The sequence below is a fragment of the Lentinula edodes genome (genome assembly GCF_021015755.1).
Source record: "Lentinula edodes strain Le(Bin) 0899 ss11 chromosome Unknown C8R40scaffold_65, whole genome shotgun sequence".
NCBI lineage: Eukaryota > Fungi > Basidiomycota > Agaricomycetes > Agaricales > Omphalotaceae > Lentinula > Lentinula edodes.
In genome coordinates, this window is record NW_025764371.1 from 59,884 (window position 1) to 77,605 (window position 17,722).

At 47.4% G+C, this 17,722-nt stretch overlaps 5 protein-coding genes across 5 annotated transcripts; 2 read left to right on the top strand and 3 right to left on the bottom strand.

Moving 5' to 3' along the window:
• Positions 1-353: 353 nt before the first annotated feature.
• C8R40DRAFT_1074637 (uncharacterized protein) lies at positions 354-1,505 on the top strand (the record flags this gene model as incomplete). The annotated part of the gene is made up of 2 exons (XM_046226742.1): positions 354-1,119; positions 1,249-1,505. The coding sequence occupies 2 exons, from the start codon at positions 354-356 to the stop codon at positions 1,503-1,505; spliced, it is 1,023 nt and encodes a 340-aa protein (XP_046079761.1).
• Positions 1,506-2,090: 585 nt separating this feature from the next.
• C8R40DRAFT_1177508 (uncharacterized protein) lies at positions 2,091-2,777 on the bottom strand (the record flags this gene model as incomplete). The annotated part of the gene is made up of 1 exon (XM_046232696.1): positions 2,091-2,777. The coding sequence occupies one exon, from the start codon at positions 2,775-2,777 to the stop codon at positions 2,091-2,093; it is 687 nt and encodes a 228-aa protein (XP_046079762.1).
• A 562-nt stretch (positions 2,778-3,339) lies between these two features.
• Positions 3,340-4,417, bottom strand: C8R40DRAFT_1074639 (uncharacterized protein; the record flags this gene model as incomplete). The annotated part of the gene is made up of 6 exons (XM_046226743.1): positions 3,340-3,565; positions 3,683-3,774; positions 3,918-3,935; positions 3,956-4,020; positions 4,074-4,139; positions 4,189-4,417. The coding sequence occupies 6 exons, from the start codon at positions 4,415-4,417 to the stop codon at positions 3,340-3,342; spliced, it is 696 nt and encodes a 231-aa protein (XP_046079763.1).
• A 2,327-nt stretch (positions 4,418-6,744) lies between these two features.
• On the top strand, positions 6,745-7,280 carry C8R40DRAFT_1177509 (uncharacterized protein; the record flags this gene model as incomplete). Its single annotated transcript, XM_046232697.1, has 3 exons — positions 6,745-6,972; positions 7,027-7,071; positions 7,128-7,280. The coding sequence occupies 3 exons, from the start codon at positions 6,745-6,747 to the stop codon at positions 7,278-7,280; spliced, it is 426 nt and encodes a 141-aa protein (XP_046079764.1).
• A 139-nt stretch (positions 7,281-7,419) lies between these two features.
• On the bottom strand, positions 7,420-9,039 carry C8R40DRAFT_1177510 (uncharacterized protein; the record flags this gene model as incomplete). Its single annotated transcript, XM_046232698.1, has 5 exons — positions 7,420-7,739; positions 7,799-8,282; positions 8,341-8,529; positions 8,580-8,736; positions 8,792-9,039. The coding sequence occupies 5 exons, from the start codon at positions 9,037-9,039 to the stop codon at positions 7,420-7,422; spliced, it is 1,398 nt and encodes a 465-aa protein (XP_046079765.1).
• Positions 9,040-17,722: the final 8,683 nt, after the last annotated feature.

Below are 17,722 nucleotides of genomic sequence, written 5' to 3' on the forward strand. Positions count from 1 at the left end.
GTGAGTACCGTAGAACCAAGGAATTACAGATCCTTGCGCAGGAAGAAGTTTATCATAAGCAAACGCTTCGTTAAGAGCGTATGTCTTAGCAAAAACGACTGGGTCGAACCATCGAGGAAGAAGATCGTCATCGAGCTCCTCGTCGTCTTCGTCAGGACTCTGCAGTGGCTGGAATCGATCGTCAAATAACTTCAGGCAGAGGGGCGATATTGATCCGAGATAAGTTGGCTTATCATAGGATAAGATAATGAGTGGCGATTGAGTTCAATTAGGCGCCTGTTCGTTCTCACCCTCGACGCTCACCGTCCGACCTCTTACAGCCTCATCTTTTGTCGTGATTTTCGGATACAACCATGCAGCTCCCTCTACGTAGTCGACCGACCTTACAGAATCCTGACAGAGTGCATATAACGCACAGTAGTGTCGAAGCTCGGAACATGTTCGCTTCTTGGGACATAACGACGCGTCTAACATTCAACAAAGAGAACAATGCAAATAACATCCGTCGCGACTTACAGCAAGCAGCGCATCTCAGGGATCCGGAGAACATCAGGTCACCATCGCCAGTCACTTCAGAACTCACCATCCAGCTGGAGGAATGGGAGAAGATTCGTACAAACCCAATTCGTTTTGACTCCTTGAAGCACCTGATTCCGGATTTCATCCTGGAATGGATGGAGAGTCGGAAGATTCAGGTCAAAGATAAGAGGGAGAGAGAGGAGGATACTAGCAGAGAAGCTGAGGAGGAGAAGAAGAAGAAGAGAAGATTGGCTGAACCTTTGGTCCCCGTGGTGAAGAATCCGCTCGTTCCTTTCCAAGCAAGTTTCCACGATGCATTATACGAAATCGCACACGTCTCCCCAATCCCTCTCCCTTTCTTCAGTAACAACGCTCTACAGTTCATTTCCGCCCGCGCCCACTCACTTCCGCATAAAAAATTCAAGTCAAATGATCCCAGGAAGAGTGGTTATTTCATCGACATCGAAGCTCTGAAGAAAATGCTCAGGATCAAATACGCAGACAATGATCAACTGGAAGGCCTCGACTACATTCTTTTCGTCGAGTGTGTCAACAACTACATGAGATTCGAGACGAGTCGCGACCCAGCAGGTCCAGCTGGTACACGAGCACAATTCATTATCCAGCACTTCTCATTCTTCCTTAACAAACGTCATACAGCCAAACTCTATGCCTTCTGGAAGCCAGCGGAACTCTGAATCAGAAACGAACAATACCTCGAATTCACAGGTTTTATCCAGAGTGTGTATGACTCGGAATGGACTAAGGTAGAGAGTCAAGTTGAGTTTGAGGATACTATGGCAAAAGCTCGCGGCGGGTCATTGTGGTATTCCTACCCATTCCAATCCAACACGACCTCAGACACATCTCCTCCATACCAGGGTTCTCCGATCGGGGATATGCCACCACTGTCGGAAAACACCATCACACCTGACCACACCAGTGTCACTAATACCCAGGTAGTGAATCAAGATATTGCCGAATAATATCGCTGCAACGATTTGCAAGACCGCCTTATATTATTTTTGGACATCGAGTTTTATGCTCTGTTATTATAGGGTGTTATGCCTATTATTATTTTGGGTGTTATGCCTGTTATTATTTTGGGTGTTATGCCTCTTTATTATTCGGGTGTTATGCCTCCTTACGATTTCGGGTGTTATGCCAATTTTATGCTTTTGGGTGTCATGCCATTCTTATGGGTTTGTTATAGTCTCGCCGGTCTTTATTTGTGATGCATAATGCCATGTATACTCAACAGTCAACTTATATCTATATTATAAAGCCTCAGCTCTAAATGGGGTACAGCTTCACCTTATTCGGAGTGCGCTGGGAAGGAGCCTTGGCTCTGTTTGGGTATCTAGCCCTCTCCTCATATATGGGTGGGAGCGCGGGGCTTCGCCCCCAGGCAAAACCTTTCTATATTGATACCGACCTTACCTACAAATGATATTATCTAGGATATATACGAGGACACTCAAATAACTTATCACGGGATCATTGTCGATGGAGGTGATTTGACATCGATACACGGTGCAGATCCCGCGCTCTGAACCTTTTGACACAACATCTTAGATCTTGAGCAAGAAGGATCTGCCCCGCTTGAACAATTCAGCGACTCCAGCAGTCACAAGAGGCGATTCACGTTGTGTTGCAATGAGATGTGCCGCTGTATCTGATGGAATTTCAGAGGCGTCAAAGGGATAGATGGGACGATTATCTGGAACGAACTGCCCGACTTCATTCGTCTTAGCAGTAAGCGTGTCATTGGGGTGAGCAACGAGTTTAGAAAAGTTTGACACGTGTTCATGCCAACGGAAGAACTGAAGCGCTCTTGCGCGATCTCGAACTAGTGTTGCCATATCGAAGTCAGAATGACGGTGATGAGTAGCAAAAACCTCCTCATCTCTAAGTTGAGGTTGACGTGGGTCTTGCGGAGGTCCCTGTGGAAGGACAACGTCCTCATCAATCTCCATATCTGGTCGAGGAACGTCTATAAAAACCCCAGCAGGAAGAGCGTCGAGTAGATACGCGGTGGCAAGGACCCTGAGCGACAGAGAGGGTTGAGTCGTTGTTATCCTTTCGAAAGTAGGCTCAGGGCGGTTTCGTGCGGGAGGGAAAAAAATGGCGATCTCCTTGAAGTTTGTTACGATTATGGTGGCTGATGACGTGTGTTCTAGAGCTCGAGAAAGTGCATATTTGGCGCAAGAAGAAACTTGTCCATTGGATTGGAATAGGTCGTCTGACTGTCGGAGCATGGTTTAGATATTTGTACCGGCAACAACAAATCTCTCTTACAACAGACAAAACCATTGGAGCAGTTAAACTCCACAGTTTGAATTCTTCCGCTATGAAGGTAGCTCCACAGATAGCTAGTGAGTGTATGTCAAAATTCTTCATTTGAGGGAAAAACAGGGTGAAGTAGACTCACAATAACGAAAATCGACATGTACACACTTCATAGGGACTTTCAGACATCGTGGAGACACTGCGGGGATCGATCCGTTTCCTCGTCGAGGAAAGGTTGTGTTTATAGGGAGGTTTGGTACGTAAACATCTCAATTTTCAACCAGCGAAAAATTCAAATAATCCTTCCATAAATGGATGCATTTTATAGAATTAGTATTGAGCGATTCTTGAGAATATTCTACAATAAACATTTATGAGGAAATTAACTCAAAACTCGCACTGATTATGCATAATGTTTTGGCCTCGATTACTCGTATGTTATTGAACTTATCCCAATAGGGCAAATGGAGGTGATATTTGGAGGTTGTATTAAATAGTAGCTCAAAATTCTCACTAAGGGAAATTAAAATATCATACAAGTAACCGCCTCATGTAAATGGCGAGGTTCTTTTGAGAAACCTCGCAGAGCTTATGCGTACCCGATGTCGGGACGTCCGAACGTTCAGACGTGACCGAGGTCGACACATCGAAACGTCGGAACATGCCTGATGTTGGGATGTCGGAACGCGTGGCAACGCTGATGTTGGGGATGTCGGTATTGAAACATGGGGAACAACTTTTCATTTTATCGATACATCTAGTGAAAATATACAGGGATGTTAATGGAGGATCTTGAAATGTTTTGGGGACCTTGGAGTGCTTGAGGAAGTGCCTGAGTGTCTTTGTGCATTTGAGTATTCGTTACGTTGAGGACCTGTTCCGCCGGTTCTTGTCTAGATAACTATAGAGTAACCAATAAGTATTGACTCGTTTAGCACCAAAGGCCACAGACACCCATCTTTTAGTCTGTGTATTGTACATGTTACAATCCAAATAGTACTGATTCAAGATCAATGACAAGAATGACAAGATTGAAAGTATTGAGATATGATCTACTTGAACTATCGAAATGTCAGCCAAAATACTTTAGAAAGTGGACAATCACGTACCTTCATGACATAGCAGCCCTCAAAAAAATAGGATACACAATCGTACTCCAGACGATGTGCCAGGGTTCAGAGAACAGGAATTTTTCGAAATGCACTCGTTGGCCTAGATTTTAGATATGTAGAACTATAAACAGAAATTAAAGTGAAGCTACGTACAGTTTGGACAATAGATTCGCAGGCGGTCAAGACATTGCATTTCAAGCAGAAGATGTACTAATGATTCTAGAAGAGACCAATAAGAGGTACAGAAAGCAACAGTCAGAAAACTCACCCACTCTCCGTCTGTTCGCGACCCGGATAGGCGGAAACCATATTCTCCAGGGGCAAGGACAGTCCTTATCCCACTCCTTCTGACGACGGACAAAGTCATTGGACATCCCCACCTTCCAAATACTACCATCGACGTAGGCGTAGAGATATCCAGGACCATCAGCATTTGAAATAGCCCGGATCTCTCGCATACTGTAACACTGTTGTAGCTCCTCAGAAGATCGACGCATAGGTACTGGGAGGAGGATGAATGGGAAAGGAGGGACGTCGAGGTTAGCGTCTGGGTGGTAGTAAAAAGATCCTGGTTTTTGAAGGGAAAGAGCTGCAAGCAAACGCGTCAGGATGAGACGGAAGGTAAAGCGTGAGGTTAGAGACGGACAGAAAGAGCGTGAAGAAGAAAAGACATACCAATACACGCATCCAGAGCAGACGTTGTTAAAGTCTGGCTGCTGAAAACTCCCGACGTTCAAGTGTAAGAAGATGCGTTGCTATCGAGGGGAAGGCGAGGCGCGTAAGAGTGGGTTGAATGGGTGCTCGAGTCGGCCGTGAAGGAAAAAGCCAGCGAACGGTTTAAAACCAAAAGTTCCCTCGTTGATGCCCTGTAGACAAGCGGGAGCGGTACGACGATGACAGCGTGCAGTAACGAGGTATAGGTGAGTTGTTCTGTGAGGGACTAGAGAGGATGAAGGGTTAGGTTTCGGAAGCGCGAGAGTTGTGACATGTTCTATAGCAGTGCTATCCAATGGGATCAGATTTTCAAAAAATCACCAACAATCTCGTGAAGAAAGACAAGGGTGATTGAGATTGTCCTTTGAATGAATTTACTTCTCATAAGGCGTCTGAAGACATTATGAGCACGGGTCATATTGTAATAAGAGTGAACACCATAGTAATTAGAAACACCCTCCATGTATCCAGTTATCGGCGGGAGGTCAAGGATGAACAGATCAGCAGTATTGAGTATGTTGTCTTGGCTGGTAACCTACTGCTGGTCTACTTTCTGACTCTTTCTTCCAGTCTTCAGCTGCATGTGTGGAAAGAATCGCCTTCCGGGATTGACATCACGCAAGTGAACAAGAATACTTCTACACCTCATAAGCTCATGCGGAACTTATCATTCTGGTGGACCTTTATCTTTTATATTGGCCGTTTGTCCATCGTAGGAGGGTAATTGCTCAATGTGCCTTGATGACCTTACTCAGGCTTTATATACAGCTCTGCAGGCGTGCAGCCGATAACATTATGGACCTTCTTGGGATATATTGTTGCCTCTATACAGTTCGTTATGTCCCTGTAGCTCCCGTTCAGATTGTTTTCGCCGCAGGAACCGTCTACATCCTGCTCGCAGTGCAAGCGACAAGAGGTCTTCGTGTGGCTAAAAAAGACTTGCAGATGTACGTCGGTCGAGCAGACCTGTGCGTACAAGAAAGAGACATCTTCTCGAAGAGGCACGACCAGCTCTGGGGTGTGCCGCAAGTTGGTAGAGAGCGTTACAGAAATCCTGTTGAAAACTTGAGTCAATTTACACATAGATTAATGATACATAAGTTGATAGGAGGTCAAAGCAGACTCTCCCGGCTTAGAGAAGAAACCATATATACATGACGGGATATTTCTACACGCAATTTTGTTCTGTTTGAATCCTGAGAGTGAAAGTTAGGATGTAATGTATGACCGTTGTATTGTCAACAACGCACGTTTATCGCAGCATAATAACCGATAAAACTCTGATTCTGTGTCTATAGAATGTGGTAGACGATGCTGATTAGCTTTATTGGTACGGCCCTAACGATGAAGTGACACTATTAGAGAAAGCTGAAACTTAGATAGGATGAAACGCACTTTGTTCCAACCAGATCCCAAGTAGTCATTCTTCTCCAAGTACTGCATTTCAGTGAGAATCACATTGAGCAACTTTTTATGTACTCTACCTCTCATTCTCGACATCTCGCATGTGCCATCATGCCATCGTTGTGTGAACTTGCCCTTCTTATGAGACCCGCCGGGCGTTGAGAGGTTGTAGAAAGTTGAGCCGTTCGAGTGACAACACAGTCGACAGTGAAAAATCCTCAAAGCTTGATTCTATGCATAGGGTGGTGAATACGTTGTAACCGTCATGAAAAGCTCGGAGTCGAGGTTCCGATGACCTTCGGTCGTAAGGGTCGATAATTTTGGCCCGTGCAGAGGTATGTAAATTGCGTTCGAGCAGAGTTTGACTCTGCAGGACGTAGTACAAGAAGAAGACAGATGCTGTCACGTGTATGTCTTCCTATTAATGATGTCTTCTTTCCGTGACTCACCTATCTATCTTCCTTTGAACCTAACTACTTGATCGATCTCCCGCAGGTATCGAGTCAGTATCGAGTACAACTCGTATATTGCCTCTCTCCTTTCCAAATCTTTGCTGGATACTGGACTTCGCAGAAAGGTTCACGTTGAGTCGTTCGATTACCTACGCTCGAAGCCTCGAACCGATACTCCCTCCTAAAGACCTAACAGCCTGACAGCTCCTGGCCTCAAAAGCCAGACTACCGAATAATCTATCCCTGTACACGCGATGGTCAATAATTTGGACTCGAGCTTGGTAAAGAGCTTTTCCAATGGTCACAATTCTCAATGCCTAACGCTTGCCAAGCCCAAAACTCCACTATCGTCTTTACCTGATCATCCCGCCCCTTTCACCGGTGCTGACGCATCGTTCAAATTGCCACATCCTGTAGTCATGGATAATCCGGTGGAGGCACGTTCACAGCATATGTTTGAAATCAGGCGACAATATATCATGGTATGCTGAGTATGCTCGTCTTTGTCAAGCACACCTCTCACTTCTTCATCCTAGACAGTAACTCTACACAGAGACAGTGTCGCCCTTAAGCACATGGAGGTGGGTCATAAATTAACACCGATTCCACACAAGTTTAATCACATCTTCCCGTATAGCTATTGGAACAGTTGAAATTTGAAGATACGAATGACGATGAAGCTGAACTGGTCTCAAGCCGAGTTGCGAACCTTCCTTGGAGTAGTTCACGCATTTCCAAACTTTCCAGCAATTTAAAAGAAGCACAAGAGTTATTACAAACGACGTTATAGATTATATGTTCTCCATCGGTATTGCTACAACTTATTTCTGGTATCTATATTGAACCCGCAACATCACATTTCTTGAAACATTTTCCAACATATGCTCTAGATTACATTGTCAGATACAGCTGAAGTTTGTACTAAATAATCAAAAAATTGAATCGGGAATGGAAACAGACTCCTCGTCAATAAGCTGATCTGTCACTAAAGAACCGCCCTTTTCATAGACAGAAAGGTTGTACCAAAGATCAGGATAAAATCCTTGCTTGAATTGCTTGCGCTCACTGCGGATTGCATTCTTGTAAGACGTGATCATCTCCGGAGAGACGATGGGAGGGCGAGACATTTTGAAGGATATGGCAGCTGGTATAAGAGCATTATATGGGGTAGCTTTTGCAATCCAAGAATCGGTATCGATTCCCTCTTCCTTCAAGATCTCCGGCAGACCTTCCTCTCTCTCAGAAGGAGCTAATGAAAAATAAGCAAGGAGTGTCTGAATTTGAAGGTAGGAAGGGAATGAGACTCACGGATAAATTTATGCTCTTCATAATACCTTTGGAGGCGATCGATTATATCCTCATCGTTGGTGGGGTTATCGAGGTCAAAATGGCAAGGCGACTCCACGAGTGCACCCGTCACGCCATGGATGATCATCCTCCATATATATTCCTCCACGAGGAGGCTCTCGATTGCACCGAATGAAATGGAAGAGAGTCTGAAGCCAGTTGCTCGTACGCCCTTGTCCCCCACAATCTTTTCCAGACCTTCAATTATTGGATGTAAGAATATCTCCTTGCCATATGCAAGCCTTTCCTGGTAGTGGGAGCTCGTTTCCTCTGGGAAGCGAGGAAGGAAAAGATCAGCAAACCGATCCTCCCACTCTGAAGAAATGATTCGGAGGCGCATCAGAAACGCTTGACGCCTCAGATGGTCGTTCATTGTCAACTGAGAAACTAATCGATTGATTTCCGGAAAGATATAGGGCATGATTTGATAAAAATCTGTTGTTATCTAACAATTTTCTTTCGCAGAGATATATATGACCAGGTGTTTCAGTCAAAGGTTATACGAACAGCCCAACATGTCTCGTCAAGCCCAAGAACGAGCCGTTCAGTGGATCCATGTCCGAAACAAAGTGAAAGTGCCCCAGGGCTCGGTAAGCTTGCCAACGTCTTTGATTATCGATGATCTTTCCCTCTCTCGAGCTGTCAGCCGGAGTTTTGAATAATGTTCCAAGGTGGTAATGTCTCCATAAGCACTGTTACGGTATCGTTAATATTCGTGTCAATCGAATGTCATCAGACATACCCATCTTTTAAACATGCGAGGACACGGCCTCATTAGAAAAGCTACCTCCTCCATAGGTATGTTCGCTGTGTAAGCAGAGAGTTCCTCAATCAAAGACATGTCCCAACTAGCTAAAGCAAAGTGGAAGATTTGTCTGGAGTGACTGTGGAAGAATTTCCTAAGTCAAGCGAAATGAATTTCAATCAAGGAGAATACGAGTTAACCAAGGTTACCTGAATTCTAGTCGCATGGCAGCAATTGCCTGGTATACTTCATATTTTTCTGCCGCTGCAGCCACTCTCAGCAGTAAGAAGAAATCGATGTGCTCCAGGGTTGGATCATCATGGTCGGTGTCTGCTGCAACATATTGAAATAGAACCTTCAGGACATCAGAGGGTTCGGAAACATGCGCGTCCGCTTCGCTGGAAAGAATAGCAGGGGGAAATCCACCAGCAGCAACACTGAGTTCCTCTTTGAGCATGACAAACTTCCTGTTATCAATCGATCGAAATACCACAGTGCTAGAACAGACTGCGTTCGTAGTTAGATTTTCCGCAAATCAACATGAAGGATTGAAGACTATGAGTACCGTCTGCGCCTGTTTTTGCCTGTACGATTTCGGTTCTTTTGGCATCCATTGCGATTGCGCTCGTAGTACACTAGATATTCGTGAATCGTGAGTACCAAAAATGCATTACAGGGTATACTCACCTGGATAAATTGATACGCCGAGGATATCTATTTTCTTCCGTCTCCGCAAGGTCGTGCTGGTAATTCCTCTATAAAAATGGTGATGAGTTGCGATTGCGATTGAGAATGAGCGAAGCACTACAGGGCGTCAATCATACTCTACGGTACCGAAACCTAGCCGATGTCACTCAGCTCATTTATGCATATCGAAAGTCCGTATCCATGTATTCTCGTTCGTTCTAGTTACTAAGGACTATGTTGGGCCTATGTCTCCGATCTATTTCACTCCACTGCTTTCGTTCGACACGGTGCACTACCGATGCTTTCATTCTGCCATTGCGCCAGTTATATCTAACCACCTGTGCTATACAATACAACTTGAATGCAATCTATCTTGTGCTTACGCCTGGAAACTTCCTCTGTTCCAAAGTTCTTTGAGGGAGACCATCAGATAAAATGTGAGGTTCTGAGAAATCATACGCACCTGGCAAGATCCGCGGGGAAAACTAATTTCTTAGGTGCACCAGGGCGGACCATCTCATTGACAAATCCTGTCCCACCTTTTGCCCAGCCAGGCTCCTGCTTCTCGAGCCATTCCGCATCGTAGAAGTTAGCAGGTAGCCCAACAACGTATCTGCTCTTCGAACTCTTGTCGTTATTATCCACACGGAAACGGGGTGCAGCGCCTCGCGTGAAACCGAACTGGGGTCCTTCAAGAGAGATTCGACCCTGTCAAGTCCATGCCGCGGGCCTCCATTCCGCCGCTCGGTATTCCGAAGATCTGCTCTTATTGTAATCTCTTCCTATTGTTCTTTCTCGCTACACATATCCTTTCGTTCTAGTCTCTCATTATTGTCTTTTACTCTTTCGTTCTAGTCTCTCCTTATTGTCTTTTACTCTACCCTGCAGGTACTACTCGTATAGCTCCTAGTAGTTAGTCTGGCGCTCCGCACCGATGCGCCGTTCCGTAGATATAAATACTGCCTGTACGCTACTGTGGTTCCTCAGTTTAATTATCAACTTAGATCTCCCTTCTCAACTCAACTCTTCTCTAAGTCTTCAGGCTCAACGCCTTGGAGTACTCTCTACTATAACCCTAGGACTTAGACGTCCTCTGGTTCGCTCCTCGTCATCGGCGATACCGCCGCTCCGACCTGGCTGCTACTTAGCTCCTCCCTCTCTACTCTCGCTCTCCGGGGACTAACGGCGTAACGGCGGTGTTGTTAATAACTTCACTACTGTCCCACTCGTCTTCCGCACTTAGACACCTTGTGGCCTTGGCACGGTTCCACGGTGTACATGATCTTAACAGTATAATTAAACTCAATCCGTTAACGTCGTACTGACATATCATTTTTTATGCCTCCGAAAACTCGAGCTCAATCTAGAGCTAACTCCGAAGAAAATACTTTCTTCACTACAGCCCAATCATTTGCCCCATTTTCCGACTCTATCTCTGCCATTGGTCAACCACGTCGCCGTAATCGCGGTTTCGGTCCAGCCACAGTTCCTACTACGTCGACTCTTCCTGAAGCCATGGAAGAAGAACAACAATTTGAGTACAGCACCTTGTACACTGGTGACGGGCAACCTGTCCAAGTCCTGACCCCTCGCCGTGGACAACCCCCCGTGGTCGCTCCGGCTCGGGGCCGCTCAACTACTCGAATTGATTCTCCAATTCTCCAAGCCATAGCCTGCCGTACGGGGAAACAACCCCAACGTCGTGCTGCTTCTGAATCTCCTCGTGACCCACCTCCTCACTTCGATTTGGACACCGGTGATCACGATGATCAAGACCCTCCTGTCGACCCCAACGATCCGGGCGCCGACAACAATCATGACGATCTGGATGACGACTCCGGCGGTTTACCGCGTGGTGAACCTGGTGACCCCAGTGGTCCTGGTGGTCCTGGTGGTCCCGGCGGTCCCGGCGGTCCTGGTGGACCTGGTGGACCTCGTACTCCCATATCTCCTGACATCCCCAACGAGCAACGTGCTATGTTGGAACTCCTCTCGGGGTTCAAGGGCTCCATTGAGACCCTTGGTACCGTCCTCGCCGCTCTCGGCCGCCCCTCTGACAGCTCTGAATCCAAGAGCAAGGTCAAGGAGCCAGAGGTATTCGACGGTTCGGATCTCCGAAAACTCAAGACGTTCTTCGTCAATCTCGCCCTGGTCTTCAATGACCATCCAAAGTACTTCACCGACCAACGGAAGGTGAACTATACCCTTTCCTATCTCAGTGGGTCAGCCAAAGAATGGTTTGTCCCTGATATTCTCGACCCGGATCTCGACTCGCTGCCGGCCTGGACATCCTCCTTCAAAGCCCTTGTAAAGGAGCTTCAGGATAATTTCGGCGTTTACGACGCCCAAGGCGAGGCCGAAGATTCTCTCGGTAATCTGAAGATGAAGGAAACCGAGAACATCCGGAAATACAACATCCGGTTCAACACCCTGGCTGCTAGTACCAACTGGGATTCTGCTGCCCTGAAATGGGCTTATGGACGAGGCCTAGCTGAACGCATTAAGGACGAAATGGCGCGTTTGCCTGAGCCGGCGACGCTCGCCGATTATCGTCAAGAAGTTCTTCGTATTGACAATCGTTATTGGAAACGCAAGGAAACTAGAAAGCGTGAGGCTGGTAAGCCTTTTGTTGCTCGGAACCCAAAGAAGGGTTCCTCGGACTTCAAGACTGGTTCTGCTAACCAGCATAACAATTCTCAGCCTTCTGGCTCTACGGCGCCGTTCACGCCGAAGCCTAAACCCTTCTCTGGTGGTAAGCCTAACAACAATGGTAAGCCCCAGAATTCTTCGAATTCCGGCCAATCCGGCGGTCAGCGCCCCGCGTTCAACCATCTTGGTGCAGATGGGAAAGTTCTTCCCTCCGAGAAGGAAAGAAGGATGAAGAACAACCTTTGTCTCTTCTGCGGTGGTAAGCATCAGATTGCTGACTGCAATAAGCGAAAGGCCCGAGAATCGAAGGGCCGTGCTGCCGAGGTTGAAGAAACCCCCGAAGCAACCGTTGAGGTTGTTGAAGAGGAATTGGAAAACTAGTCCGCAGCTCTTGTTCCCCGGTACGAAACGGGAGCTGCGTTGATCAGGTTCGTACCTCACCTGGGGAGTTATATCTCAACGCGTCCGCTCTTTCTTCTATTGAACAATCTCTTGTAATATCATTGACTACTGAATTTCCTTTATCCGATTCGGCCGCGCCGGCCGAGCCCATCTCTGCTCTTCTCAAATTTCCTACTCTTGTTGATTCTGGTTCTACTGACTCTTTCATCGATACTCGTTATGTTTCTCAGAACTCTATTCCTACGACCAAAATTTCTCCTGTTAATCTTCGTCTTTTTGATGGTTCATTACCTTCTAAACCCATTACCGATATGGCGAATATCGCCGTTCGGTTCCCTTCTGGCGAGCTGCTTCTATTACCCTTTTATGTTACTCATTTAGATTCATCTTGTAAAGCAGTACTAGGTTACAGTTTCTTATCCCGCTACAATCCGTTGATTGACTGGGCATCTCGAAACATTACGTTCCGTAACACTTCACACCTTGATTCTCCACAGACGTCTGTGCCTTCTGCCATCAACCCCGTTGATGCAAAGGTCGCTGTTCCGCTACCGGAACTTTCGCCGTCGGTTTCACCGACAATTCAGGAGACCCCTCCTGGGGACTCACCTCGCTCTCGCTCTCGCTGCCGCTCTCGGACTTCACGGGCCAAGCCCCTTTCGTCCAAATTCCCCTTTGAACCCATCTATTCTTACCCTACGGTCTCTCAATTCGCTGCTCAACTGGAAACTCCCGAGGTCGACATTGCACTCGTTAGTGCTGCAGTCTTTAACAGGGCTTGCAAGGACGCTGGTATGGAACCTATTTTACTTCGTGCTATCCACTCAGAGGTCGCGGCCCGCGCCGCCGGCCGCTCTTCCTCCACTCCATCCTTCTATCCCAGAAGAGTACGCAGAGTTTGCAGACGTCTTCGACGAGATTGCTGCAGATTCACTCCCTGAACATAGACCTTACGACTTGAAGATTGACTTGGAAGAGGGCGCTTCGCCGCCTCTCGGCCGTATTTACCCTTTGTCTGAAAAGGAGCTAGTCGCCCTTAAAGACTTTATTGACAAACAGCTGGCTACTGGTGCCATCACCCCATCATCCTCTCCTCACGGCGCTCCGGTCCTTTTTGTCCCGAAGAAAGACGGCAAACTTCGCCTTTGCGTCGACTTCCGTGGACTCAATCGTATCACCAAAAAGGATCGTTACCCACTCCCACTCATATCAGATCTCCTCGACGCTCCGAAAAGAGCTAAAATATACACCAAATTGGATCTCGCTCACGCTTATCATCTAGTCAGAATCGCTGAAGGTGATGAATGGAAAACCACCTTTCGGACCCGCTACGGCTCTTACGAATGGAAGGTCATGCCGTTCGGCCTTACGAACGCCCCTGCGGCTTTCCAGCGGTTTGTTAATGACATCTTCTCTGACATGCTCGATGTTTGTGTCATCGTCTATTTGGACGATATTCTGATCTACTCTGATACGCCAGAAGAACACCAAGAACACGTCAAGGAAGTTCTCCGGCGGCTTCGCCATCATCGGCTTTACGCCAATCCCGAGAAGTGCGAGTTCAATATGGATACTGTTGAGTATTTGGGTTATATTCTTTCTCCCGACGGATTGACTATGTCCAAGGAGAAAGTTCAGACAGTTCTAGAGTGGCCGGTCCCGGGGAAGGTTAAGGACATTCAGTCCTTCTTGGGTTTCGCAAATTTCTATCGTCGTTTTATTTATAATTATAGCGATATCGTTGTGCCGATGACTCGGCTTACCCGAAAAGGCGCTCCCTGGATCTGGGACAGCAGCTGTCAAGAGGCCTTCGAAAACCTCAAAATCGCTTTTACTTCTGCACCGATACTGGCCCATTGGGAGCCGAATCGCCCACTTATCGTGGAGACCGACGCTTCCGATTACGCCATTGCGGCTATTCTTTCCATCCAATATGCTGACGGTGAAATTCATCCTCTAGCCTTCCTTTCCAGAACGCTTCATGCGGCGGAACTCAACTATGATACACACGACAAAGAGCTACTGGCCATCTTCGAGGCTGTCAAGTCCATGCCTCGGGCCTCCATCCCGCCGCTCGGTATTCCGAAGATCTACCTTTTATTGTAATCTCTTCCTTATTGTTCTTTCTCGCTACACATACCCTTTCACTCTAGTCCCTCCTTATTGTCTTTTACTTCACCCTGCAGGACTACACGTATAACTCCTAGTAGTTAGTCTGGCGCTCCGCCCCGTTGCGCCGCTCCGTAGATATAAATACTGCCTGTACGCTACTGTAGTTCCTCAGTTTAATTATCAACTTAGATCTCCCTTCTCAACTTAACTCTTCTCTAAGTCTTCAGGCTCAACGCCTCGAAGTACGTTCTCCTCGACCTTAGGACTTTGACGTTCTCTGGTCTGCTCCTCGTCATCGGCAATACCGCCGCTCCGACCTGGCTGCTACTTAGCTCCTCTCTCTCTACTCTCGCTCTCCGGGGACTAATGGCGTAACGGCGGTGTTGTTAATAACTTCACTACTGTCCCACTCGTCTTCCGCACTTCGACACCTTGTAGCTTTGGCACGGTTACACGGTGTACATGATCTTAACAGAGGCCTTTAAAGCTTGGCGTCATTATCTGGAAGGTTCGGGTGATCCGGTGGACGTCGTCACCGATCACAAGAATCTTGAGTATTTCTCTACTACCAAGGTTCTCACACGCCGACAGGTCCGATGGTCAGAATTTTTACACCAATTTAATATGGTCATTCGCTTCCGGCCGGGGAAACTCGGCGAGAAACCCGACTCGATAACTAGACGCTGGGACGTCTACCCTAAAGAGGGGGATATCGGCTACGCCCAAGTGAACCCTCATAACTTCCGTCCTATATTTACTAACGAACAACTCACTGCCTCTCTTCGAGCTACCTTCTTGGAAGGCCCGGTTTTACGAGCCTCGATTATCATGGATATCAAAGCCCTACACCAAGCCATCTTCCTCGCCCTTCCCGCCGACCCGAGCTCCGTTGTTGGTTTGGAACTTGCCAAAGATCCTTCCAATGAACGTTGGAGCTTAGGTAGTGACAAGCTACTATGCCTTGACGACCGTATTTATGTCCCTAATCACGGCGACCTTCGCCTTCAAGTCCTCCGCTACTTTCATGATCATCCACTCTCCGGCCATTTCGGCCAGAACCGAACTCTAGAAGCTGTACGTCGTCAATACACCTGGCCCAAGGTCAGAGACTTCGTCCGTGACTATGTCACCTCTTGCACTATCTGTGGGCGCAACAAACCTCGCCGTCATCGGCCTTACAGGTTGTTGAAGCCTTTGCCAGTTCCGGTCCGACCATGGGATTCCATCTCCATGGACTTCATTGAGCAACTGCCAATGTCGAATGGCTACACCGCTATTCTCGTCGTTGTGGATCGATCTTCCAAACAAGCCATATTTATTCCAACTCACGACACCATTACTTCCGAACAACTAGCTGAGCTTTTTGTTATTCACGTTTTCTCTAAGCATGGTGTCCCTAATCATGTCACTTCTGATCGTGGTTCCGAATTTGTTTCGGCGTTTTTCCGGGCTCTCGGTAAAGCGCTCTCCATGGAACTTCATTATACCTCTGGATATCATCCGGAAGCCGACGGGCAGACCGAGCGTGTCAATCAGACTCTCGAACAGTACATCAGGATCTATTGTTCCTACCAACAAGATGACTGGTCGCCGCTACTTCCGATCGCCGAGTTCGCTTATAACAACGCTCCCAACGCTTCCACAGGTATTACTCCATTCTTCGCTAACAAAGGATACCACCCAAATATCACCGTTCGGCCCGAGGTCGACATGAAGTCTGATCTTGCTAGAGACTTCGTCGTCAACCTTGATGAACTCCACGCTTTCCTTCGAGAGGACATCCTTTTAGCTCAGTCTCGTTACAAGGAACAAGCTGACAGGAAAAGAATCTCGCACCCGGAGTTCCCGATCGGCTCCGAAGTCTTTGTTCTTGCTAAGCACATTCGCTCTACTCGTCCTACTGAAAAATTCTCTGAAAAATATCTTGGTCCTTTCAAGGTCGTCAGTCGACCTGGTACTTTGTCTTATGAACTCAAGCTCCCGGATTATCTTCGCCGCATTCACCCGGTTTTCCATGTCTCACAGCTAGAGCCGGTTACGCCGAATCCTTTCCCAAATCGTACTCAATCTCCTCCACCTCCAATTGAAGTTGATGGTGAAGAGGAGTACAACGTTGCCGAAATCCTCGACTCCAAGCTGGACAGAAGGTATAAACGTTGTCCTCTACGTTATTATATTCGGTGGGCCGGTTATGAAGGTACCGACGATGAGTTCTCCTGGGTTGCCGCTGATGAATTACATGCTGACGAACTGGTACCCACATTCCACGCTCGATACCCTTTGAAACCTGGACCTTGATCACAAAAAATCATTTTATTCCTTTCCCCGTTTCCGCCGCGCTCCGCCGAAGTTTACTTCGTGTGTTTAGAGGGTAAACACGATGATAGTAAATTGAGTGTTTATCTCTCTCTCTTATTTGCTTATTATGGTTTCTTTAATCACAGTTTTCACTTAGTTTCCATTTACACTTACACTACTTATACTAAACTAATTTATTTCTTACGCCGCCTCGCGGCCCATTTGCCTTCCGACTTCAAAATTGCGTTGAACAGTTATTTATATACAAAAGTCCAAAAACAAAACAAGATTATACAGGAGGCAGAGGACTACAAGAAGTTACAAGAAGGGCCGCAGGGCCGATGTCCGATGTCCGTGACTCTACTACTCTACTAACTCCTTCTCTTTTCCTTTGTCAGAGGTCACCGTCTTCGCCGTCGTCGGCGCCGGTGCCTCCCCCTCTCCTCCTTCCTCTACCTCCATCTCTCCTCTTTCCTCCTCTACTTCTCCTTCTCCATCTTCTTCCATACCTTGCTGCACTTCTTTTTCCTCCTCCTCTTCTTCGTCACTTTCCCTCACAACCCTCCGCCGCTTCAGCGGACGCCGCCGCTCGGTAGTTCCCCTCGACGGTCCAGCCGTCGCCGATCCTCCTCCCATTCCCATCATTGCCATTCTCGTCTCCATGGCTATCAGGCGGGCATGGTCGTCTTCTTGCCTCCTCAACAGTTGGCGGAGGTATTGGTGGGTTTTCGAGTCCGCCTCTCGTAGCGCCCGGCTGTCCGCCAGACTCTGAGCCATTTGGCTCTCCAAGACGGCGATTCGTTCGCCGGAACCGCCTTCCCGTTGTTTCGAGGTTGTGGGGCGCCCCGAGTAGGAACACCTCACCTTGGCATCGTGACAGGGCTTACAAATAATCGAACTCCTCTTGCCTGCCTGCATTTGGCAAGGGAGTTTTTTGGTCTTGCACCGTTCGCAAGGTGCGCGGTCTTCGTCGTCGTCGTCGTCGTCCCCGT